Source organism: Labeo rohita, chromosome 5 (genome assembly GCF_022985175.1).
Source record: "Labeo rohita strain BAU-BD-2019 chromosome 5, IGBB_LRoh.1.0, whole genome shotgun sequence".
In the NCBI taxonomy this organism is placed as follows: Eukaryota; Metazoa; Chordata; class Actinopteri; order Cypriniformes; family Cyprinidae; genus Labeo; species Labeo rohita.
Genome location: NC_066873.1, coordinates 33,886,566 through 33,912,106, shown reverse-complemented (window position 1 = coordinate 33,912,106; position 25,541 = coordinate 33,886,566). Strand labels below are relative to the sequence as shown.

At 36.0% G+C, this 25,541-nt stretch overlaps 1 protein-coding gene and 1 long non-coding RNA gene across 3 annotated transcripts in view; both read right to left on the bottom strand.

Annotated features, from left to right (window-relative positions):
- The window catches only part of LOC127165923 (uncharacterized), a 61,163-nt gene extending 55,841 nt beyond the window's left edge, over positions 1-5,322 (bottom strand). Inside the window, exons 1-2 of the long non-coding RNA XR_007827837.1 lie at positions 5,031-5,322; positions 1,859-1,984 (exon numbers count right to left, since the gene is read on the bottom strand). This is a non-coding gene — a long non-coding RNA (uncharacterized LOC127165923). The remainder of the gene's footprint in view (positions 1-1,858; positions 1,985-5,030) is intronic.
- A 1,251-nt stretch (positions 5,323-6,573) lies between these two features.
- smarca1 (SWI/SNF related, matrix associated, actin dependent regulator of chromatin, subfamily a, member 1) overlaps positions 6,574-25,541 on the bottom strand; it is a 29,991-nt gene continuing 11,023 nt past the window's right edge. For both annotated transcript variants that reach the window (XM_051110882.1, XM_051110883.1), the window contains exons 11-25: positions 23,713-23,939; positions 23,491-23,612; positions 20,549-20,701; positions 20,279-20,411; positions 17,345-17,490; positions 16,996-17,124; positions 16,690-16,800; positions 14,561-14,674; positions 14,318-14,440; positions 14,080-14,212; positions 11,999-12,117; positions 11,667-11,741; positions 11,438-11,575; positions 7,672-7,782; positions 6,574-7,221 (exon numbers count right to left, since the gene is read on the bottom strand). In XM_051110882.1, the coding sequence (XP_050966839.1) occupies positions 7,162-7,221; positions 7,672-7,782; positions 11,438-11,575; positions 11,667-11,741; positions 11,999-12,117; positions 14,080-14,212; positions 14,318-14,440; positions 14,561-14,674; positions 16,690-16,800; positions 16,996-17,124; positions 17,345-17,490; positions 20,279-20,411; positions 20,549-20,701; positions 23,491-23,612; positions 23,713-23,939 (1,894 nt within the window). In that variant the 3' untranslated portion in view covers positions 6,574-7,161. The remainder of the gene's footprint in view (positions 7,222-7,671; positions 7,783-11,437; positions 11,576-11,666; positions 11,742-11,998; positions 12,118-14,079; positions 14,213-14,317; positions 14,441-14,560; positions 14,675-16,689; positions 16,801-16,995; positions 17,125-17,344; positions 17,491-20,278; positions 20,412-20,548; positions 20,702-23,490; positions 23,613-23,712; positions 23,940-25,541) is intronic.

Sequence of the window (25,541 nt, the reverse complement as noted above, 5' to 3'; positions counted from 1 at the left end):
GGATACAAAATTCACTTTTAGATGGTGTTCGCATAGAAATGTGTCTTGGCATTGTGTGGACACAACCACCCTAAACGATAAAAAAAAATCCTTTCATTCCTTTTTTTAACTCCTAAAAACGTAAACAGTCTTGATCATCAAGTCGTTTTGATTTTCTGAGCAGTATGATGTCACACTGCTCAGGCCCCGCCCATAACCGCTGAGGGACTGTCCTGTATTAGCATATTTTCACCCTCAGCCAGTTGTACACTCTTTGACATTTTCTCTGCATCTGAGCAGAGGTGATGCAGATGATTTGTAGTTGGATATAAAAGTGAACATACAAGTCTTCATTTTCTCCCGACATCAGAGCCACTGAGGATGCAGTGGATTCGTTTTTGATGGTAATGCACCACCGAATACACAAAAAAAAAATGGAAGAAAGGGGCGGGGTGAGCAGTAGCTCATTATCATTTAAAGAGACATGCACTGAAACGGGTCACTGTGAACAGACCTGTTTTTGACAAAGTAAAAAGAGTGTTGTTTTACACAACCACTGAGGAATTTTAACCAAAGTAATTTGCAGATCCTAAAGAATCATACCAACTTGTGAAAAATGGCCATCCGGTGTTGCCTTTATGGTATAAACAGACATACCCACTATTATGTGAAAAATAAAATGAATGTGGTAAAATTAACATGGTATGATATCGTTCCATAAATTTCGGTACCTGTTAATACAGCACAGTTCGGCAGTTCACACAGTGTGATGTGAAGCGTGGAAAATGTTGACAAAAGATTAATTTGTCAACACAAGGCCACTGAAGAGATGTTTTTCATTTAATGAGATATTTATTATTAATCCACGTAAATGTCAGTGTTGAAAATGCCCTTTTTCCCTCAGCGGATCGCGTACTTAACTGCAGCGACGCGAGCACAGGCGCTTGGCATGCGCTGAGGGACTGTGCGTCTGACAGCCGCAGCTCGTTTTTCCTACAAAGGGCTACAGAGAACAAGCTCTGAACTTTAATAAGACTAAATGAGCTTCCAAACACAGAGATAAAGAGCAGTTTATCCCTGCTGTGTGAAAATCTGATGGTCCAAATGCATTAGTCACTGTATAGAAGACAGAATATGATGAAGATAAAATCCATGATGGAGGACTATGGAATAGCTAAATATAATAATAGAGTATGATTGGTTCATAAATCATAATTAAGACAATACCGGAAAATTACAAAGTCTTCAAGGCTTTTCTTATGTCTATTTGACAAATCCAGTCAAGCATTTTGTAACAGAATAAGCTATGTAAGAATTACATATACATAACTCATTTTAAAGAACTAGTCAGGAATGACATACATTCTATTGTTTACAAATTCAATTTTGTCTGTATACATTAAATTATATAGCTTCTTTTATATTTTATGAAGTGCTATCAAGGGGGAACATAATATTTAGGGGTCCATGGCATTAAAAAGTTTGAAAACCTCCATGGGCATTGATTTAGTATTGATATCTAGGTACCGGAGGCTTAATCTTTCTAAATCCAAAATTTTATATTGATTCAATCCTATTCCAGTGTAAATACAAGTGTTGCCAGACTTTTGGCCCGCGGCATAAAGTCTAGTCCTCGCTGCAGCTGTGTGTGACCAAGAACTGCCCAACTAGTTAGCAAGAGATCATTTGACATCTGACATTAAAAATCAATCTGTCAATCACAGTTTTGTTTAAGCAAGTTTATCTGAAATGAATTCACTTGCAATTTCTGTATGCTGTATGCAACAGACGGTCATTGAACAGATTGAACAGATCATGCTATATTTGTTGTTTGAATTCTTTTGCAGTGTAAATATAATGTAGAGTAAGCAAATCTTACCAGAATTTCACTGGTTTAAGGCCTTATCTTGTCTTGAGATGCCGGTCTTCTCTCTTTCTTTTTCTTTTTTGCATTCTGTCTGTGAGGCTGTTGATTTATTGATCATCCATGCAGGAACAGACAAGCCTACAAAGAATATGTCGAACAAATGATTCTAAAGAGAAGTGCACAGAAGTAATTCACAGCAAATGATTCCCAGCAGATGCTTCATAGAAGGTGAATTAAAGAAACCGATTCATTACAAGCATCATTCAAACAACTCCGAACACTGTCGCTCACACGGTGTAAGCTGCATCCATGGCAACAAACTCCGAAATCTGCGTCTGGTCCTTTCGTTCTACTCGGAGAGACGCGGTGTCCCTGTGGCACCCCCGTGTCTCATTTGTACAGCTGGATAAACAAATTACTCCAAGCCAATTAGCACAAGCTGTTAACACTAGTGTTTCAAGGTCCTTTCACATTAAGTGTATTGCAGTTAAAACTTATTTTAATAAAAGCTATAAATGCAACATCAGTGGCTGAAATAGATTTTTTCAGTGCATAATAATTGTTTGCAAAAAAGCTAGGTGGGGTGCAGGAACCTGAACAACTCTCCCTAGTGGCTGTAAGCATGAATGCAGCCAGGTTGTGGTTTAAGAATGACACTCTTGTGGTATTTGCTGCAAAGATGTAATTACAACTAAGGGGGTAGAAATGAACTTGAGTGGAGAATATGTCCTCTCATATTTAGAGAAATCTATAAATGTTTGTCCATACTAGTTTTACTGGTAATAGACCTTAGACAGAATAGCACCATATTTAATTTATGACAAGAATGAAATTGACGCTGTGAGGGATAGAAGTACAGTGCGTTCAATGGATTGTACTTTCGTTTAACGACATGCCGAATATTCAGCTGACCAAAGGTCTTTCTAAAAAAAAAAAAAAAAAAGTTCTGAAAGTTGTGAGTTTAAAAACTTACATGATCTAAGACCTTTATCCAGTGTTTTCCATTGTAAAAACCGTAAATCATTTTCATTTGTGTTAACTTAATATAGAGTCTAACCTTTAAAGGAATAATTTACCAAAAAATTACAATTCTGAATCAGACATTAACTTGTTCATATTGCTCTTTGCCATTAAATATATTTATATAATGCATATTTATGTATTTATTTAAACAAACCTAACATATTATTCAGCAGCCATTACTCCAGTTTTTCAGTGTCAAATGATCCTTCACAAAACGTTATAATGTGCCAATTTGATGTTTAAAAACATTTATTATTATTATCCATGTTTAACTAGTGCTGTTTAATATTTTGTAAAAACTGTTATGCATTTTTCAAGATTCTTTCCTCAGTATAAAGTTTCAAAAAAGTACAGCATTTATTTGAAGTAGGTTTGTTTTGTAACATTATAAAAGTTTTACTGTCTCAGCTTTTTTAATATACTCATATACTTTTGCGCAGCAAGGATTTATTACATTTATCTACAAATTGACAATATATATATAAAATCTACCTTTTTTGGAATCTCTGATGTTCTGATGTTGATGTCAAATTTGTATTTAATACTATGATATTATCTGAATTCAGAAGAGCTTGAATATAATGGCAATATAAAACTGACTTAACTTTATAGTTTTTTTGTCAGTTTACAAATAATGGGGAAAAAAATCTATTTGTGTCCAAGGCAAAACTGAAAATGAAAATGTAATGAGCACATGACGACAGACTTTTTATTTATTTCATCAGAACATTTTAAATGATAGTTTTTAGCTATTATATATCAAATATATACCTTTTTTGACATCTCTGATGTTGATATCAAATTTATAGTTAACGCTAAGCTATTATTTAACTTCAGAAGAGCTTGAATAAAATGGTAATGCAAAATGGCTAACTTTATAATGCTTTTGTCAGTTTATTCAATGCAAAACTGAAAACGAAAAGTAAATGTAAGGAGTACATGCTGACAGACTTTTTATTCATTTCATTGGAACATTTTAACTTTTTAGTTTTTAGCTAAAGTACAATGTAATCCTCGGACACAAATTGAATACTGCAGTGACATTTAAAACACGGAACAAGACTGGAATGGCGTCACTATAGACATTAATCAGGTTAGACGCCATATTGAATTTAACATAGATGAAGTCTGTGAGGGATGGATTTACAGTCTTTACAATGCCAGGCAGTGCATAAAGTTCCTAGATCGTGCTCACAACTTCCACAACTGCTTTAAGGAGTTTTCGTCTACTTTCAAAAAGACTTTTCATCAGCTGAACAATCGTTATGCAGTTAAACAACCGTACAATCCAATGAACGCGCTGTACTTCTATCCCTCACATTCTCAATTTCACTCCTAATAATATGAATAATATGGACTAAAGTCTATAGAGAAATATTTCCTTAAGAGGTCAAGCATATTTGAACTTGTGCTGTTGTGAATGAGTACAGGAACCAATGATATAATTTGACATCAGTGATGTCAAACTTGGTTTGAAAAACATTTAAACTCACTGTTTAATAAACTGTAGCTCAATGCCTAATTAACAGCAGTTAGTAAAGAGAGACAGCTCTGAAGAGTAAGGTGCTGTGAGAATTCATTACAAGGGAAACATTTTGTGGTAAACCACCTCTGTTAAACTTCACAGCACATCTCATTTTGTAACTCTCACATCGTCTTTTGAAAATGAAGACATAGTGTTTGTACTCACAATTTTACCTGTTCCTGTCCCCAGTGAAACAGAAGAGTGACTATTGCAGTGTACCCCTTCTTTCTCGCTCTTTCTGAGCTGCATATGTTTTATGTAGTGTGTTTGGTTGAGTGAGATAAGGCACAAAACACATTAACACCTGCATTCAAGACACACACACACTGCTAGGCGCGCACACACGGAGATGGATGATGGGGGAGATTGGATTTCTGGGCCAGTGAGCAGGAAGCAGAATGCAAGAGTGTGACTGCAGTTCTGTCACAGCAGGTCATTTGGGTACTAATGACTGTGTGTGAGTGAGTGTGTGTGCCTTGCATAAAGCCTATAGGTACGATTGAGACACACACCCTAGCTGCAAATTCAATTTGAAACCCCCCATTTTTATATCAAGGAGTGAAGAGGCAGCGATAGAGAAAGTGGCAGGAAGAAATAGAGAGACTTTGTTTAGTGCTGTTGAACCAAAGCTCTCACCTGATAGTACAGGTTTCTTGTCTTGTCGTCTGCCTGCGCGCTTAAATAAGATGTCATCAGTACGGTATGGTAACGGATGTCACCGGAACCAATGATGTGCTCAGAGTGAGACCTGAGTTAGATACCGGCCAGCAGCTCGTCTCTGCTCGTTCAGGTGTTTCGTCGTGCCTTTAAGACAACCGGCTTCTGTACTCACGTTGTCTGAGTGTGTGACAGAAACTGTGAGGGCGCTCGGTACACATTAAACAGCCGAGCGGAGAGAATGTAACGTTACCGGATGAGAGAAAGTACAACAGCGCACCCATGTGGCGAGGTAAGCGGTACTACAGCCACTGTCACCTCACACCTGCAACGAGAGGGAACAAAGAAGCCCTAAATTATTCTGGAGTTAATGTTGAGTGCTGAGTGAATGTGTGCTACTTTATTTCAAGTAAATCAAACTGATTTATTAGCTATTTTTACTTATTTTTTGTTAGTTTTGGAGCCATGGCATTTTTTATTGTTATTTTTATTTATTGTAATATCAATTTACCTTATTTTTCCCTAAGAGCGGGCGCAGCCATTAGTAAATTTAATGTGCGAAGCTTCCGGTCTCGTCCGTTTTCAGCTATTCTTAGCTGTACAAAATAGGTTTTGCTGTTTGATATTGCAAAATTGTGTCTTACCATATTATTTGAATGTATTTTCTTTATTATTAACAAAGTGGTTTGTAGTGCAAACAGTTTTAGCATTTATTGTTCTTTGTTATCCCTACAGTGTCTAATGAACCGGAAGTCTTGCACATTCACAGAAAACTGCTTACGTTCGCGTTGAAAAATAATGTGGATACTGACACTGACAATGTTTTACCAGTCGTAAGGTGTTTTTTTTAAATGGAGATTAATACTGAAAGCTGAATAAATATGGTTTCCATTGATGCATGGTTTGTTCGGACAGGACAATATTTGGCCGAAAATCTGGAATCTGAGGGTGCAAAAATAAAAAATAAAAAATATTGAGAAAATCACATTTAAAGTTGTCCAAATGAATTTTTTTAGCAATGCATATAACTAATCAAAAATTAAGTTTTGATGTATTTACAGTAGGAAATGTACAAAATATCTTTATGGAACATGATCTTTACTTAATATTCTAATGGTTTTTGGCATCAAGGAAAAATCAATCAATCTGACCCATACAATGTATTTTTGGCTATTGCTACCCATATAATCGTGCTGCTTAAGACTGAATTTGTGGTTCAGGGTCACATATGACTTCTTGATTGCCATTTTTTAATAAATCTTTATTTTCATAATATACCAGTGAAAAAACGCTAATATGAAAAACTCTTCAGGTCACTAAGCCTGGTTTCAAAGGGTTTTTGGCTACTTCTGTCACTATAAATCGTTTTCAGTGTAGAAGAGAAGCTTTTATTGCATGTTCTGTCATGTCATGCCTGGTTAGGACACAAGATTTTTAGCTCTGTTATACAAAATTTGTAACATTAATGTGGCACAGTTTCTCTTACACATTATAACCATATAAATAAGATAAACAAAACCAACCAATTTAGTTTTTTAATAATACTGAACTTGTACATATAAAGATCAAGAGTCCAGATTCCAAACAAGAATGTGTAAAATAGCTTAGATGCAACATTAAAATGGCACATGAATGTATAAAAGAGCTTAAGAAGACTGGATGTGCAAAGCTACAGATCACATGGATTAAGGTGCATATCACGGAGACCTTAAACGTACGATAACAGAGTCTCAGGCAAAAAGATTTTCATTTATAAAACACACAAACAAGATCAGAACAGGCTTTGGAGCCCCTATTTAGCATGCTAAATAAATGCCAACGTTGATATGAACAAGGAACATTTTGAAAAAATGTTTAATAAAAACAAGCTTTAGCAAAACGTCATGTAGCTGCCAACACGTATGCAGCCCGAGGGACGAAATTCAGTATGGTATGGAAGTATTTAGATGTCCCTAAAAAGCTTGTTTTGCTCAAACTTACACGATTATTTTAAGAAACTGGTGTTGAGTCACAGTTATAACAGATAAAAACAACGGCAAAATGCTTGACGAGAGACGTCTGATTATTGTAGTGCTTCGTAACGGGGAGCAAAGAGCTGCGGGCACAGGAGTCAGGTACGAGATTTCTTTTCTTTCCTGTCAGACGACACTTCGGCTTTACGCTTGTGAGCCTGCAACAAGATGAAACAAACAGCATGTTTTTAGGACAGACAGACAGACACAGATAGATAGATAGATTGATAGACAGATAACACATTGTAAATCTTGCTGACATTATAGGCAGTTAACATGTGATGGAATGGTACTGAAGCAAGAGAGAACAGGCAGAAAAAAGAAAAACAAATGCTCCTCGCTCCAGGCAAAATTTTACAACTCGCCATGCACATGCTCTGATAGACAGATAGATATATAGATAGATAGACAGGCAGGTTTGCAATCGGCAGTGGGATTTACTATACTTTACTGCGGACAGTAAATCTGAGGGGAATTTTGATCATTTGCATGTTGTTCTTGTTCAGTTGTTCAAGCGTGATTCTGAACTAGAGGGAAAGTCTCTGGGGACGTGAAGCACGGAGCACAACAACAGATGGAGCGAAAAGAAAGAAGACAGGACGTATTACTGATTGTCCTTTGGGTGTTCTTCTCTTTTTCTCGGCGCGCTCTTTCTCCTCTATCTCCATGTTCTCTTTCTCAATGAGAGAAATGAGCGTGTTACAGCGACGCTGCAGCTCCTAGCAAACCAGACAAAACACACGGAAGGAAACTCTTTCATCATCTCAGCACAAGAGTTATACATCACATCTCATCGACTTTTACAATTCCTTTCAGGCATCACACAAGCATCGCACCCACTCGCTTTCACAAACACACACACAAATATGACCCGAAAAACATCCCTGGATATAATGTGATTAAAAAACAAAGTTTTGCATTTGTGTGTGAAACACGCATACAGGTTTGCTCAACCTGTCTCTGAATGAGAACGTTTTATAGTTTTTTTATGTTTCTAGATAAACACTACAGGTTAGTCTTAACCCAAACCATAAATGTATTCTTTTTTTGCAGTTTTAAGAATGTATGAACTTTTTTTCCAATTGACTCTTCGCAGGGAGTTTGATTGATAGGTGACCTGACCAATCGTAATGCTAAATCTGCCATTTTTGTCCAACAAACAAACCAGACCGGAGAGTAGATTACCGTTGGTCAGATGGACGTGAACTTGAAAAATGGTCTGTATTGATGACTTTCCACAGAAATGTTCAATTATGTTTATTTTGTGCTATAACTAGTAGAAAAGAATGATCTGTCACAACACATTAAAGAGCCACAAAATGGTTTTTATTGTTTGGCATGAAACAAAAACTCTGTTTTGTCTGTCGACGCGTTTTCAGTTTACGCTTTGCTCCGCAATGTCTTTTTTACTGAGTAAGTACACGTGTGGCATGAGAAGTGGCAAAAACCAAACAAAACACACCTACAGAATGCACGCATACGTGACTATGTGATGAAGTTTGGTTAGAGCAGGGGTCACCAAACTTGTTCCTGGAGGGCCGGTGTCCTGCAGAGTTTACCTCCAACTTTCCTCAACACACATGCCTGGAGGTTTCAAGTATACCTAGTAAGATCTTGATTCGATGGTTCAGGTGTGTTTGATTAGGGTTGGAGCTAAACTCTGCAGGGACACCGGCCCTCCAGGACGGGGTCTGGTGACCCCTGGGTTAGACTAACTTAGTGCATGTAGAGTTTCACTGCTTGATTCAGTCTGTTAAAATGCATTTAAAATGATCACAAAACTCAAAATATGGGGGCAGAAAATGTATATATTTATATCATTTCTTACAGTTAATCAATATCACATGAAGTGTGCTATTTTTTTCTTACAAAATCAGCATGGTTACAAATGTGAATGTGATTGATTTTATACAACAGTTCAGTAAACAAGAAGTTAATATTAAGAGACTTTTGTTTTAGACACCATATTGCCTGTTTTTGCTCTATTTTGCTGACAAAAAATCATTCCAAACACAGCAACAGCACTGTTTTGCGTCTCTGAGCAACATGAATCGACCGTTTAAATAATTCAGTTCAATCACAATGACTTCCTTATTAACAGTGACATACTGCCACCTACTGGTAGTTTTAATTGCAAAGTATTCAACATTTTATGATTAAAATATCAAAACATTATTTATGCATTTGTAACTGCAGGTTTAAGCATTCCGTGTTTCTCTAAGCTGCATTAACGTGTAAATGTGATGCGATCTGGGAAAACTCGTCAGATGTTGCGCTGGGACGTTTACAAGAAAATTGAAAAATAGGTCAAATGTCAATTTTTTGTCAAAATTAGGTTTTCATTAAATTATTTGATAACATCTTGTCTATCATCTCTGAAAATATCTCTGCGAAATTCACTTTAGTGCAGAAAAATAGCGATTTATTGCAGCAAGCAGAAATTACTGTCTTTCTCTTATGTTATGAACGCGCTGTCGAGATGCTTTCCCTTAACACCACAAAAACAGTTAACCTATCAAAATAAACCACGTAACATATTTAATAAAGGTGTATCAATTCACATTCTCCACCAGTCCTGTGTAAACTACGGCACGCAAAGTTTTTTTTTAATAAATATTTATTTATTTTTTATATATCACAAGATGGCGGAGCGCAACACAGTCTGAAGTACCGCAGCTGCTCTCTTAACCGATTTTTCTCATCTCAATCTGCTCAATCTTGGTGATGTCAGTGCCCAAAGCGATGTTATTATAGACTATTTCATCCAGAGATGAAGGATTGGATGATAAAGTTACTAAAGAGAAGATGGAGTCTGATGAGTCTGTTAAATGCATAGTGCGCGAACAGTTGTGCTGCGCTCGCTTTCACTACAAGGTAGGCTGCATTATTTGTGCTATCTAAACATAAAAGGGGTGGTCAAAAGTTCAGAGACTATGCCCATGATAAACAACGGAAAACAGTTGTTAGTCTGTTTGTGTAATGATGCAGTATAGTGCTCCTGACTTGACAGACAGCTCTCTTTAAACCCGCTAAGTGAAAGTGAAAGCCGTTTCACTTTACCCCCGTTTTTCTCAAAATTCCATTCCTAAAAATCTTCGCTATCAGCCAACTTAAGATAGCCATAACTTTGGTTACATTCAAGCTATGGACAAAATAAAAGCAGTTTTGGAAGGGGCTTAAACCCAGCTTTAATATGATTTCGAAACCTAAAAAAGTTAAAAGGCCACTTCTGATGCAACTTCTGCAAAGATGTATTTTGTTGATGCTGATTTTACTTGTTTGGTAACAGCCTAAATGTATTATTATAAATGACTGATTAAATGTAAGAATTTGACTCAAAAGATGATGCATACTTTTAGAAAAAATGGCTTTATAAAGGTAAAAATGCCCATAAAAGGTAAAAATCTATTTTAACTTATTAGAAAATAATCATTTTTATCAATGCTGTGAACTGACCACATAGAATATCAAAAATATCAAAAACGTTAGAAGTCAGCTATCCACGGTAGTCCTTAAGATATCAGCACAATAACACACTCAGCAAAATATTGTCTAATAATCACTATCGATAAAATCTCAGAAAATTTCAAGACATTTTTTGTCAGTGTTCAGGGGCGATTCTAGGATTTTCATTTTAGGGGGGGCTCAGCCCCCAATGAGGGTATAATAATAAAAATCAATAAATATATAAATACATTTTTAAAAAATGTTTCACGCCGGTGCCGATGGCCTTAGTGCGCCGACATATACAGCGCAACTGCGCTCACGGCGACCTGAGTTTGAGTCCCGTCTCAAGGTCCTATACCGCTCCCGCTCCCCTCGCTCTACCCAATACTTTCCTGTCATCTCTCCACTGTCCTGTCTCAGTAATAAAGTAACAAAAAAGCTACAGCCCCCTAAAAATGGCCTAGTCATTGTCAATATTGCACACTTGTCGGACATAGCAACAGTAATGAAGGGGTGCGGGTCTTTGCGAAGAGTCAATTGAGGACCTTCCTAAATGGAGGCTTTGTGAAATTCAGTTCACTTTCGGGGACAATGCTGTCCCCAAAGTACAGCTAAGTCAACCTATATACATGCGCAACCACATAAATATATCCATATAAGACTTCCCTTTCACATCTAATCTGAGCTGACTGTAACTGTCATATTAAATTACAGTGCCATTTAGACTCTTTATGAATCTTTTTTTCATGTGATGATGCCTCAAAAAGAAGGCTTTACAACTGACAACTGTCTGTTTTTCAAGTCTATTCAATTTTTTACTAGTCTGCCACAATAATATCTAAGAATGTTGTGGTTTTAGGCTTATCACATATTTGTCATTTTTTAACACTTTTTTTTATAACAGCTCTAACACAAACAAGTTCTCACCATGGCAGTCCTGGACTTGATGAACCAGTCGAATCTGAACTGTGGAGCGTTGCGTACACACTGTCGAAGTTCTTCATAGACATATTCTTTATCAAAGCCCATCTTATGCAACATGCAAATCAGAAACCTGTCTTCCTCCTAAAGGCACAAATACCAAGAAAAGTTTCTACATTTTAAGTTCTTAGTAAACACTACACACATGCACTAACTCTCTTTCCATTGCACCCACCTCTGTGTAGTTCTTTCCTTTGTTTGTGCCGTACTGGATGCGGAGCTGGTGGAATGGAGCCTTGTAGCGCGCTATCTACAAGTACACCAAACACACGTCATCAAACAAGTAATATTTACTAATTATTATTGCATCAAAAATTCCTTTTTTCTCTGAAAGTTTCTTGCTTCGCCTGATAAGGCTGTGACTTTACTGTCTAATATTGAGGTTGCAAATCATCAAAAGCAAGGAATACTAAGGCTACCACACAATCATAATTCAGCAGCCATTAAAGAAAAACTGGCTTGTCAACAACATAATTGAATTCCATGGCAAGTTTCTGAAACGCTGACCTTGGCGTCCAGGGCTTTTTTGATGCTGATGCGTCTCTGGATGCGAGCTTCTCCTCGCTCTATCTGAGCCATGATCTTCTCAATATCCTGCAGCTCATTACAGCGTTCCCAAAACACAGCTATTATAATGACAAACAACGTGTAAGTCGTGTGTACTTATTACAGTAGTGAAATATTTTTTGTGTTGTTCAGGTAGCTACTTATGTATTTTATGCAGGGCTCTACAGTGCGACCATTTCAGTCAATACTGAAAACTACTGCGCGCGACTGTGAAAAACTATTAAGGAGCACCAGTGCGACTGACCCAATCAGCATATTTGTGTTTGCGCTGAGGGAGGCTTCAAAGGTTTCTACGTGTTTTAGCAATGTATCACAGACATATCTCACCAATCCGTTTATAAACAAAGTGTAGAAAGAGTGTAAATAAGACATTCATTTTGCAGTGTAAAGAGCTTTGTTGAATTTAATGGAACTTTGTGAGATCACGATGAACTAAGATGAGTGACAGTTTAAGGGAGTTTGTAAATGAGATATTAATTTAATACAACAGTTAAATACACAAGAAGTTAATATTAACTGACTTGCACTGTCTGACTCCTACACTCTTGCCTGAATTTGCTCTATTTCGTTATCAAAAATAGTTTGAAAAAAGGAAGCCGCTGTACATCTCCATTCAAACACAGCTGTGTTTCGTTTATGAATGAACGTTCGTTTTTAAACAAATCTAGTGAGTCAATGATTCAATTTCCTATTTATAAAGACAGTCACTTGCTTTATTCCTAAATGAATCAGCCGTTCGAAAAAAATCAAATGAATGAATGATTCAGTAATTAAATCGGTGACTTTCTGCCACCTACTGGCAGATTAACTTAATTTTTAAGTACTTTTTCAATAATTTAAATCATTCAATATTTCCATATTCAAAATATTACATTTAAAACATTAATCTCAACATGACTTTATGAATTTGATTGCACTCATGCCACCTCTGAGCCTCATTAAACATGAAAATACATCAAATACTTCTGTGCCATGTCTGTAGTACAAATTAATTTTGTTAAAACTGGTTTCATTTGATTGGTAACTTATTCTTATTCTACTTGTTCTTATTCTGTTGTTTTAATTCGAAATTTTAAAAAGCTTATAAAATGTATATTTTTTTAAAACTGACATAAAAGATGACATACTGTTACTAAAAAGTGAGAAAAATGCCATTACAAAGGTAAAAACAAAATTCCCCTGTCAAAATATCACCTCGTAATGGGAAGGTTAATTTTTTTATCAATATCTATAGTGTACAATTTGTATGGCTCACGATGGTTGACCACATGCTTTGATTTTCTTCCCTCTTCTTCCTTAAATGCTTCCATATTTTTTCTAAAATGCTTTAATTAGTATGCTGAGTTTGCATTATAAATTACGTATTGAAATTAATGAAATTAATATGATGAGAAAAAATTTATAGTAATATTTTATTACTACTAAAATAAATAAATATAAAAAAAACTAAAATTTGTTATTGCCGTCGTCATTTCCCATATTTTAATATATACTATATTATATTTTTCTTCCTTTTTTATTTTTAATTTGATCAAAACCGGCTAAATTATACAGAGTTCCTTAAAAAGCATGCATCGTGGTACTCATGTAAATGTGTGGCACTCGGAAGAGAAGAATAAAGTCGTTATTTTTGTTTTCTTTGCACACAAAAAGTATTCTTATAGTTCCATTTAATTACAGCTGAACCACTGATGTCACATGGACTGTTTTAACGATGTCCATACTACCTTTCTGGGCCTTGAACATGTCAGTTGCGTTGTCGTCAGAAGCTCTCGGATTTCATCAAAAATACATTCATTCGTGTTGCAAAGATAAAACGAAGGTCTTATGGGTTTGGAACGACATGAGGGTGAATAATTGATGACAGAATGTTCATTTTTGGGTGAATTATCCCTTTAAGGCCATTTAGTTCAAACAACTCACCAACTAGTGAATTTTGAAAATATGTAGACTGCGCATTTCTAGTGTATAATTTGTTTAGATGTTAGGCTTCTGTATAGTTGCACTGGTGCGTACTGTACCAGAGTACTCCATGACTTCTTCAGGCGTCTTGCCTTCCACCTCCCTGGCGATGTTGTCAATGTCATCACGACCGTACTTCTCATTAGCTTTAATAAACTGATTGAAATCACGCTTGTTCCAGTTTGTGAAGCCCTGGGAAAAACAAACGCATTCTGCTGTAGCACTGTGCTCTGTACTCAGTGCATGTAAGTGTGTATGAATGTGTGAGAGAGTGATAGAGAGGATACTTATGTGTACTTGTGTAAGTAGTTTCTCTTTTTCCTCTGTCTCTTCAGGTGATAGGGGTTCTGCCTCGTCTATCTTAGCTTGTTCCTCCTTCTGCACCTGTGCTGAATTTGGGATTTCTGGATTACGTGGAACCTACAATAAACACATACACAGTCGCACTTTACCACTTTATATCAGATGCTTCAAAAGCAAGCACTTGAGAAGATCGTACACAAATACTGAATTCAAACATGACGTACAAAAGGTGCTCACCTTGTATCCGATGGTTTTCCTGTAATAAAGAATCTCCATTTCCAGCAGCTCAAAGAGACGTGGTGGGAAGAACTGAAAGTCTTGGATGTTGGGCTGCTTTGGAGGCCGAGGAGCCTGGATCACATCCACGCACACACACACAAACACTTTTTATGATCTGTTCACATACACTTGTTGTGTAGATATTTTCATACAAACATCTGTGTGATTCTTGATGTGCACTGTATAATGACAAAACATTTGTTATGCTCCTGGCAGATGCATCTTTATCTAGTGAACACTTCACTTTAATCAAAACACTCATTTGGTTTTCAATTTAATTTAATGATATTCATTAAAATTGAGGTTTACTGGCTCCCTGCTGTAAGTATTTTGCTGACAGGGTTATCACTTTATAAACGATCATCTCCCATCAAATTTACTAGAAATCTTTTTTTTTTTCTTTCCAGTTTATGCTGCCCTAGCAAATACAAACAAAACACAATTTCCAATGGTTGTTGGTTTTTCAGTTATTTTTCCCAGCATTCTAGAATCTAGATCAAATACTATTGATGATTGTTGCACCGTCTGATCCAGAATAAGTGCAGTTTTAGTACTATTTATATGCTATTATAATATTTACTTATATTTTAAATTTGCTTCTATTTTTACATTTTCAATTTTCTTTTTAATTTTAGTATAAGTTTAGTAGTTTTGTTGTGCTTTTGTCATTTTGTGATTATATTTAGCTATAATTTATCTTTATTTTAAGCAATTTTAGTACTACAACTTAAAACGATTTTACTTCAGTTAGCTGCCAAAGAAACAGTTCTATTTTTAAAGCTTTTTGTATAACATTTATATTTTATTTCAGATTTATTTTAGTGAACGAAGATGATTTTAAATACTTTCAGTTTAAGTTAACAATAACAGTACTGACCAGAATAGAAATAAAATAGAATAGTGTCATAAATAGTGAATTTAGGTGCAGAAAATCTAAATATATTGTACATTGCACGTAGTGTGACCCATTAAATATAACTCAAAAAAAATTTATTAACAATAGTGATAATAATATAATTGGGCTTTATTAATTTAGGTTTTTTTTTTTTTTTTTTTTTAAGTAAAATCAACAAAGTTATAAAGTGTGGTAATACTATTATAATTTAAAATAAAAAGGAGTAGTAAATAAAAATACAGTTATTTTATAGTAAACATAAAAATAAAATATTTACTTTTTTATATGAATTTTCATCATTTTGGCGGGTTGCCGGCAAGTATGCGTCAGTGAATGAAATGTCAAATTTTTGCATTGTGCATTGAAAACGTCAGCGAACAGAATTATGCTGTCAGTTCAAATAGAAATCTTTTACAGTATTACAATTTGTCGATCTAAAATGGTAATTGTGCATTAACAGCTGTCAACCATGTCTGCACGCAAATGCATGCTCTGAGCTTATTTATAAAGCTCATTTCTTATTTTGGTCACGTATGCAGACCTGCATACCACTTATGTGCACCCCTGTTTATAATAAAAGATGGTAGTTTTATATATATATTTATAAATTTATCAGAAACACAAGTTAACTGTAATAATTTACGAAATATACACAACTTTTGATTAAAACTACTATAGATATTAAGAAGCTGCATGAAAGGTGTAATTTTCCCATACAACAGGAAGCAGAACACTGCATTTACTACTTCTTTATCAGCCGCTTTTATCCTTATTGATGTTTTTTATGACTTACAGTGCACTATTCAAACAAAATGTCCCGCAGGAGCAATCTAGAGTTAAGTGTCTCTCTCAAGGGCAGCGCAGTGACAGGACAGACAGAACGAGAGCATCCAGTTCATGAGGTCATTTTCTGAGTCAGCGTTTGAACCTGCAACCTTTGTGTTTTCCACTCTTTATCCATTACGTCCCTCCAATACATGATGATACAGCGCCCTTCAGTTGAGTTACTTCTACATTTACTTCAACTCACTGACTCCAGTGCAGCTGTCAGCCTCATAAAAACAGTGATCTGAGTGCATTATTTATTGTGTTGTAGGGTTGTGTACACTGTACTTGCATTAGAGTATGCAGTCATGAGTAGCACTGACAAAAAAAATCATTTCAGAGTGTCTAAACCTTGCACGTGTGTTACCTTCGGGGCTCTTGGTTCGCTGACTCGCAGTGCTTCTCTGAAGTAAGCATCTACAGCATAATTGGCCTTCCTTTCTCTCTTAGGAGGCTCGATCCATTCGATCAAACTTAGCTGCACAACACACAGAATACTTTAGCATACACATACACTTTCAGCTTCACATAAACTCTCACAGTCGGTGACATAAAAGCGCAAAGCTTAAGTAGCTGCCAAAAGCACACTGATAGACTCAGATGCACCTCGGAGCCGCATTATATGCGAGTATGAATCGATTCCCACTCGGTAAACCTCCACACGGATACTAACTTTTTGTTTCTCTCTGTAATCTTCTCCCTCAAAGTTGTAAAGGCTGGTCTCAGTGCCACCCGTGTCCATGGTGAAGTTCCTCAGCGAGCTCTCGCCGAGTTTCTTCAAGCGTTCGTTCATCTCCGCCGTCTGAGAGGGAAAACAGCCATCAAAGAGAGTTCAACAGGGTTATATAGAATCAACCGGAGTGTAAGAGTGGAAAATTCTCATAATGTGAAGGAAATCTGATGGGTTTTATTCATCCAAGCTTGAATATGAAAGCTTTCGGAATTTGGACCTGAAGCTATTATGAAATTTACCAGTAAATTTAACCAACTTTATAGAGTCTAATTTGTTTGTGTCCATTCACCTTCTTGGCGCCTCTTTCCAAAATGCTGTCAATGTCCTCATCTGTTAGTTCACTGTCTTTAGAGGCAAACACGTGTGTTGCTCCATGTCGAATCATTTGTAGCATTTCGTCCTTTCCAAGTTTATTCTGCTGGTCAATCAGCCGTCCTGTAAGAGCACAAATAACAGCACATAACTACTTAACCTCCTTTTTTTCCACAGTTCAGTTTGTACCTATATTGGTTAGGCAAATACACTACTGAACTATTTTGAACACTGCAATTAGTTGTTAAAGCGATGGTTCACCCAAATATGAAAATTACCCCATTATTTACTCACCCTCAAGCCATCCTAGGTTTATATGACTTTCTACTTTCAGACGAATACAACTGGAGTTATATTTAAAAATGTCCTGGCTCTTCCAAGCTTTCTAATGGCAGTGAATGAGTGTTGAGATTTTGAGGCAAAATAAAGTGCATCCATCCATCACAAAAAGTACTCCAAGTGACTCTGGGGTGTTAATAAAGGCCTCCTGAAGTGAATCGATGCATTTTTGTAAGAAAAAATATCAATATTTTAGCTTCCGCTAACTGTTGTAAGCGTGTTCACGAGAGAGTGGCATTTCAGCGTTTGACATATGACATAGGAACACAGAATGTGGAGAGAGCAAAACAAAACACCGGTCATGAATTAGAAGTACAAAATGAGGATTTGTAAAGAAAAATGACAGAGGATTTCAATATAAGACCGGCTTTCTTTCACTGTAAACAAAACATGGTTCATGTGACACTAGCATATTCTCACCCACATCCCACACTGGAACGCCACTCTCTAGTGAATGTGTGTACAACAGTTAGCGGAAGCCAGAGATTAAGGTTCATGAAGTTTTAAATATGGATATTTTTCTTACAAAAAATACGTAAATTTGTATCAGAAGGCCTTTTTAACCCTTTTTTTAACCCATTCACCACCATTATAAAGCTTGGAAGAGCCACAGCATTTTCAATACAATTCCGACTGTATTTGTCTGAAAGAAGAAAGTCAAATACACCCAGGATGGCTTGAGGGTAAGTAAATGATGGGGTAATTTTAATTTTTTTCAGTTAAATTTCATTTTTAAATTCCAAGTAAAAACTTTTGAACAGGAGTGTATATGAATAGTACCATTATCACTGTCAAAGACACACTGGGCCCTAGCATACACCTGGCGCAATGCGTCGCTAGGCGTAACGCAAGTGTTTTTTGATTGTTTCAGCCAGACACAGTTACCATTTTCACATTCAGCGCCATGTTGTTTAAGTTGCAAATGCACTTGCGCCCATCTGTTCACCTATGGGTGTGCTGTCTGGAAATTAATTGTGTTCAGGCCCATTGTTGGCGTGTTGCTATTTTGAAGCAACTGAAAACGATTGCGCCACTGACCAACTAAAACCTGATCTAAAGTCAAGTGTCGCAGTTTTTTTTATTTATTTAAAGGGCGCGTTTGTAATATGTTATGCCCAAAACACACCTATGACTCATTAAAGGAGAAGTCCACTTTCAGAACAAAAATTTACAGATAATGTACTTATCCTGTTGTCATCAAAGATGTTCATGTCTTTCTTTCTTCAGTCGTAAAGAAATTTTGTTTTTTGACGAAAACATTTCAACACTCACCTCTTTTCCGGTTCATGACAGTTAGGGTATGTTGAAAAACTCCCATCTCATGTTCTCCCTTAACTTCAGAATCTGTTTTACCTTTTTTGTTAAGGGTGTTTGATCTTCTTTGCATGTTCACTTTGCAAAGACTGAGTCGGTACTTCTGCAGCAATGTAGAATGATTTTGAAATGATTTTTGAAGTTGAGGGAAAAAATATGATTCGAGTTTTTCAAAATACCGTAACTGTCTTGAACCAGAATACTCTGAGTTCAGGCAGAGTAAGACAAGACAAGCGTTCGTGATTAAGAAGTATTTAAAAGTATTTTTTAAAATGAAAATAACCAATCGTTTTGCTAGATAAGACCCTTCTTTTTTGGCGTTTACAACCACATTTGGGATCGTTTAAAGCCACATTTAAACTGCATTTTGGAAGTTCAAACTCGGGGCACCATACCAGTCCATTATATGGAGAAAAATCCTGAAATGTTTTCCTCAAAAAACATAATTTCTTTACGACTGAAGATAGAAAGACATGAACATCTTGGATGACAAGGGGGTGAGTACATTATCTGTACATTTTTGTTCTGGAAGTGGACTTCTCCTTTAAGAGAATAGGTAAAACCCTTTTGGACCGTCATTAAACTACCAAAAAAAATTCGGACACGCCCTAACTGCACCTGTGCCATGAGCATCAGTCTATGCGTTTAGATCAGAGTCCTGGAGGGCCACTGTCCCGCAGAGTTTAGCTCCAACCCTAATCAAACACACCTGAACAAGCTAATCAATGTCTTCAAGATCACTAGAAAGCTACAGACAGGTGTGTTTGATTAGAGTTGGAGCTAAACTCTGTAGGGCATTGGCCCTCCAGGACCAAAGTTGCCCATCCCTGGTTTAGATCATTAAAAAAGGGCCTTATGTGTCTATTATTGTGACACAATGACCACTAGTAAATACCATGAGGTTTCAACATCATCCAAGCTCAAACACTGCTCCAGTGAGAAATCTATTAGCATCTACAATTTGCAAACCATCTTTAGGGTTTTGTTTACTTTAAGTAATCCAAATTACTTATAATTACACATTTGCAATACAAAGTTTGAGTTTTTTTGTTTAATTGACTGTTAAATCCATTTCCTCTCTGTCAGTACAGCCATTCAGAGAGCGAGAATTACTGTAATTACTTCTGGAACATGGACGCCTTAAAATTCATAGTTTAATATTTATATTTTTAGAGGTGTCATTAGACATGAGAACTGAACCGTGAGGAATCGCCTTTTTTACTTTGCAGGAACTGTTTTATTTCTAGCGTGTTCATACCCTGCTGGATGACTATGGAGTCAAGGCGTAGTTTCATCTCTGCTCTCTCCACAATTCTCTCCTCCACTGTGTTGTCTGTGATCAACCTGAACACTTTTACTGGTTTCCTCTGTCCGATACGGTGAGCACGGTCCTAAAATACGTTAGACAGCACAACAACAACCATTTAAAACGAGCGTCATAAAGAAAGCTAGCATCTCTCTGAGGCTGACGATCATAAAGTTTAGTGATCTTGGTTTTGTAGTTTTGTGTGTGTGCTGTGTTGCTCACCATGGCCTGCAGGTCCACCTGTGGGTTCCAGTCTGAGTCGTAGAGAATCACTACATCAGCTGTAGCCAAATTAATCCCCAGCCCACCTGCCCGTGTGCTCAACATGAAGATAAATTTACTGCTGTTCGGGGCATTAAAAGCTTCTATGGCTTGCTAATGCACAACAACAGAGACAGAAGGACAGGAAAAGACAAGGACAGCAATTTAGAGAGAGACAGAAATTATGTATTTGAACCACTTAACTATAATTCATATGGTCTACTTATTAGCAGTCGATCAGGGTGGTCAGTGGCCGATATACATATACATAATGCAATTTACATATACAACATATTTACATAGACATAATGAATGGAATTAAATACATTCTTTTTCTACACGATATTTAAATGAAGTTCACTAAAATTATTAAAAACAGGCAAATATGAAAACAAAATAATACAAGAAGAAACTAACACTTTTAATTTCTAGTAATTGCAAGAACATTCTTAGCTTATGAGTGTGACTAACATCCCTGTGTAACCACAGAGTTTAAATTCACCCCAGAAACTGATCAACGGTTTCCATGACTACCAGGTTGGTTAATCAGTGTCTTTATATAAACTCTGCTGAGATTCCACATGAAGTATCTGTACGCATCTCATAATTTTGTAAAGCCTGTTGATTTCCTTTCTTCCTCCTGATGAATCATTCCTTTATACCTCTTGGTATTTAGAGAGGGGAATGGTGATTTAAAGGAGAACTCCACTTCCAGAACAACAATTTACAAATAATTTACTCACCCCCTTGTCATCCAAGATGTTCATGTCTTTCTGTCTTCAGTCGTAAAGAAATTATGGTTAAATGTAGAATAAACTCCATTTTGGAAGTTCAAAATCAGGGGCACATTTGAACTCCATTATATGAAGAACAATCCTGAAATGTTTTCATCAAAAACCATAATTTCTTTACGACTGAAGACAGAAAGACATGAACATCTTGGATGACAAGGGGGTGAGTACATTATTTGTAAATTGTTGTTCTGGAAGTGGAGTTCTCCTTTAACAAGAGTAGTTCTGGTTTCTCTTACCAGACCATAAACAATACCTTTAGCTCTTTTGAGAAAGAAATATTTTGGTAGATGGAAAAGCAAATCTTTTGCAGGTTTATCAACTATCAACTAAATAAAAAAGTAGTGCTCTCAGTTTAATGTGTTAACTTAATTAAAAAAAAAAAAAAAAACGCAATTAAAATATTTTAACGCAGTTAACGCACTGGCTCCACCCCCTGAACTGTACATCATCTTACATTTCATATAGTTGACTGTTGACAAATATGATGCAGGGCAACAACTCCATTAATGCACCTATGCCCTAAAATACAAGGTATTTGTGCAAAAATGCTTCTATGTGTTTTGTGTCATATTTATATCACACGATAAGCGATACGAGTGCCGATTTTGTCCCGAATATCATGTTTAAATGTGATTTTATACAACAGTTCCGTAAATAAGAAGTTGATATTGTGTTGTATTTTAAACACAATATTATGCATTTTTGCTTAATTTTGCAGAGAACATATTAATTTTGAAGCCATAGCTGAATTGTTGTCTCCGAGCAACACAGCAGTGTTTAGTTCTGAATGAATCTGCGTTTTGATCGAATCATGTGAACCAATGATTCAAAGGCCCATTCATAAAGAGAGCCATTTACTTCATTCCGTTTGTACGAACCGAGTGAGTGAATGACTGATAAAGACATTTACCGCCACCTGCTGGCAGATTTAGTTTCTTATTTAGAGTATTATTTCACAAAAAATATATATATAATAATAATAACAATTAAATCATTAAATGGATAATTACAAAAAAATACTGTCATCGTTTACTCAGCCTCATGTTGTTTCAAACCTTTCTTTTGTTGAACATAAAAGAAGGTATTTTGAAGACTGTTGGTAACAAAGCTGTTTTGGTTACAAATGACTTTCATTGTATGAACAAAAAATACTGAGATGTTTTTCAAATTATCTTATGTTCCATAGTTTACATTAGGCCGTTGTTGCCTTAATGTTTATGTGTAATAAATTTTGTTGAATCAAACAAAATATTTATTTTTAAAGCTACAATCTGTAATGCCTACTTAGTACTTTCTCATTTAAAAGAAAAATAGCTTTAAATAATCGTTTGTGGGTATTTCACAGTCAAATTTATTTTGCAATTAATTAGATTAATTAATCAAAACATCATATAATTAATTAGATTAAAAAAAATAATAATCGACTGACAGCCCTAAAAAAAGGTTACAAAAAAAATAAAAAATTACAGGTTAAAGACAACATTCTACTATAGAAAGGGAAAAAACTATATCGTCTATATAGCTTTTGTGGAGTTCATTCAATATGACTATACAATAATAATAATTCTTAAACTTTTTTTTTTATTCTATTATAAATGTTAAACAAGCAAATAAATATATTGCAGTAATATTACTATTCATTTATTCATCCATTTATTTTTTATTTTTTTGCTACTGACAAAACTCAAAATGTGTGTCTTAACTGACCGCTGGCTCTTGCATCAGTAGCACCACACGCATGCATCATGATACACTCGTGAATGTGCATCAAAGTTATTTTGGTTTTCTTTGTGCACAAAAGGTTTTCTAGTAACATCACCATAACATTTTGGTCGAACCACTGATGTCACATGGACTATTTTAACAATGTCCTTACTACCCTTCTGGGCCTTGAACATATCAGCTGCAATGCTGTTTGCAGGGTCAGAAAGCTCTCGGATTTCATCAAAAATATCTTAATTTGTGTTCTGAAGATGAACAAAAATCTTACAGGTTTGGAACGATGTGAGGGTGAGTAATTAATGACAGAATTTTCATTTTTGGCTGAACTATCCCTTTAATGTATGTATGTATGTATGTATGTGTGTGGGTAAGTGTGAATTTGTGTACCTCTCTGGCCTCATGAGGTGTATTCCCATCCAATCTGCAGTACTCGAACCCTCTCCACATGCAATAATCTTCCAGAATATCCAACATACGTGTCATCTGGCTGAATATTAACACTCTGGATCCTGCACACACAAGCACATGAAAAAAAATCATCTGCATTCTAACCAAAAACATGACAAAATATCTGCCAATTAAAAGTTAGTAAACACACACACTGCTTACCTTGCTCTTGCACTTTAGGCAGGAGTTTATCCAGTACAACCATCTTGCCGCTGTTGGTGGCTAAGTGTGTGTCTGTGGTGTACGGGGGACCAGGCTCCGCCCCGTCAAACAGGTACGGATGGTTGCAGCATTTCCGCAGCTGCATCAGAATATTCAAAAGCCGCATTTTATCCATCTTTCCGGCAGAGTTCAGGATGTCAATATCCTTCATCAGGATACGTGTGTACCTGGTTTAATTAAAGAAATAAACACTGTGTTAGTGTGTGATTTCTTATTATTCCAACATGATAATAACTGCTAATTGTTTTTTAATTGATTTTTGGATCTAGTGCTTGTTGAGTAGTTTTCATTGCCAAGTACTTCTCTATAATAGCAACTGGGCAGGATGGTTGATAAGTCTCCCAACAGCTGACTAAATGGTTGACTAGTGAGTTAATCAAGATGTTTTTTAGATTTTTACCAATGGTACATTAACAGATTTAAAACTGTGGCTTCTCAGAGAGGATTTCAGCATGCTGACATTTAACAGTTAACCCTCTTTGAGAAGTTACATCACTAAATTCATCTACAGTATAAAGCACGACAACCACATCAATCAAAGCAGCGCTGTACAAACAAATCCACTGCCTTCAATACATTTCAAGGTTACTGTTGGATAAATTGCTTGCAGTAAAAAAAAGCATAATCCTTAGGTCTCTGCTTTAGTTATTTATCTTTTATAATTATCTGTCATGACTGAGATAAGCATCCTCGTAAGAAACACGTCTAGTAAGCAGTTATTACCATAAACTAGTCTAATTATACAGGGATGTCTTATACTGAAGTCATTCAGACAACCCACTGATGAGATGAGTTAAAATGATTAAAAATCTGGCTGATAAGCAACAGTGTTTTTGTTTACAGTATATTTTGATTTCACTAGTACGCAGCACACACAACACTATAAATAATCACCCAAAGTGTTTATCAAACCATATGGCATTTTAAAGCGCCCCTGTGAAAAATGAAGAGAGATGTGAGAGATGATTTGCAGAAATAAATAAGAGATCCCATTCTAGTTCTGCAGAATAATTCAAATGATATTGATCGTTAAACTGACTGACCCCAACACAAGATCCCAGCCTCTTTTTTGTCTTTTTTACATGATGAGAACAGAATAAAAAGACATAACCCTTGGTAAAACTAAAAGGGTTTTTACCACACAAGGTCTTGTGATATCAGTGTCACATTAAAGATTAATGACTCAATATTTTACTGATGGAAAAAATGAGAATGATGAAAATTGTGGACTCCGTCCATCAAAGTTTTAGATACTTTGCATCACAATCTGTTAATATTTACAGTCCTAAAGGGGATATCAGATGCAAAATTTGCTTTTATGTGGAATTTGCATATAAATCATCATAGCAGTGTGTGCACCCAACCACCCTACAATTCTAAAAATCTATTCACTTCTTCCTAATTCCCAAAAAAACCTAAAAGTCTCAATTATCAAGCCATTTTGATTTTCTGAGCAGTATGATGTCATACAGCTTATGCCATGCCCCCAATCGTTCTCAGCCAGTTGTATGCTGTTTGCAATTTTTTCAGTGTTTGAGCAGCTGTAGCGACGTCTCGTAAGCAATGCGGGGTTTTTTTTAGTTGGATGATTAAGTGAATATAAGAGTCTTCATTTTATTTTGACGTCAAAGCGACTAAGGACTCGTTTTATTTTTGATGGTAACGCATCACCAAATACGCAAAAACCAAAAGAGAGGGGTGGAGTGAGCAGTACCTCATTATCATTTAAAGGGACATGCAACAAAACAGGTCACTGTGAACAGAGTAGG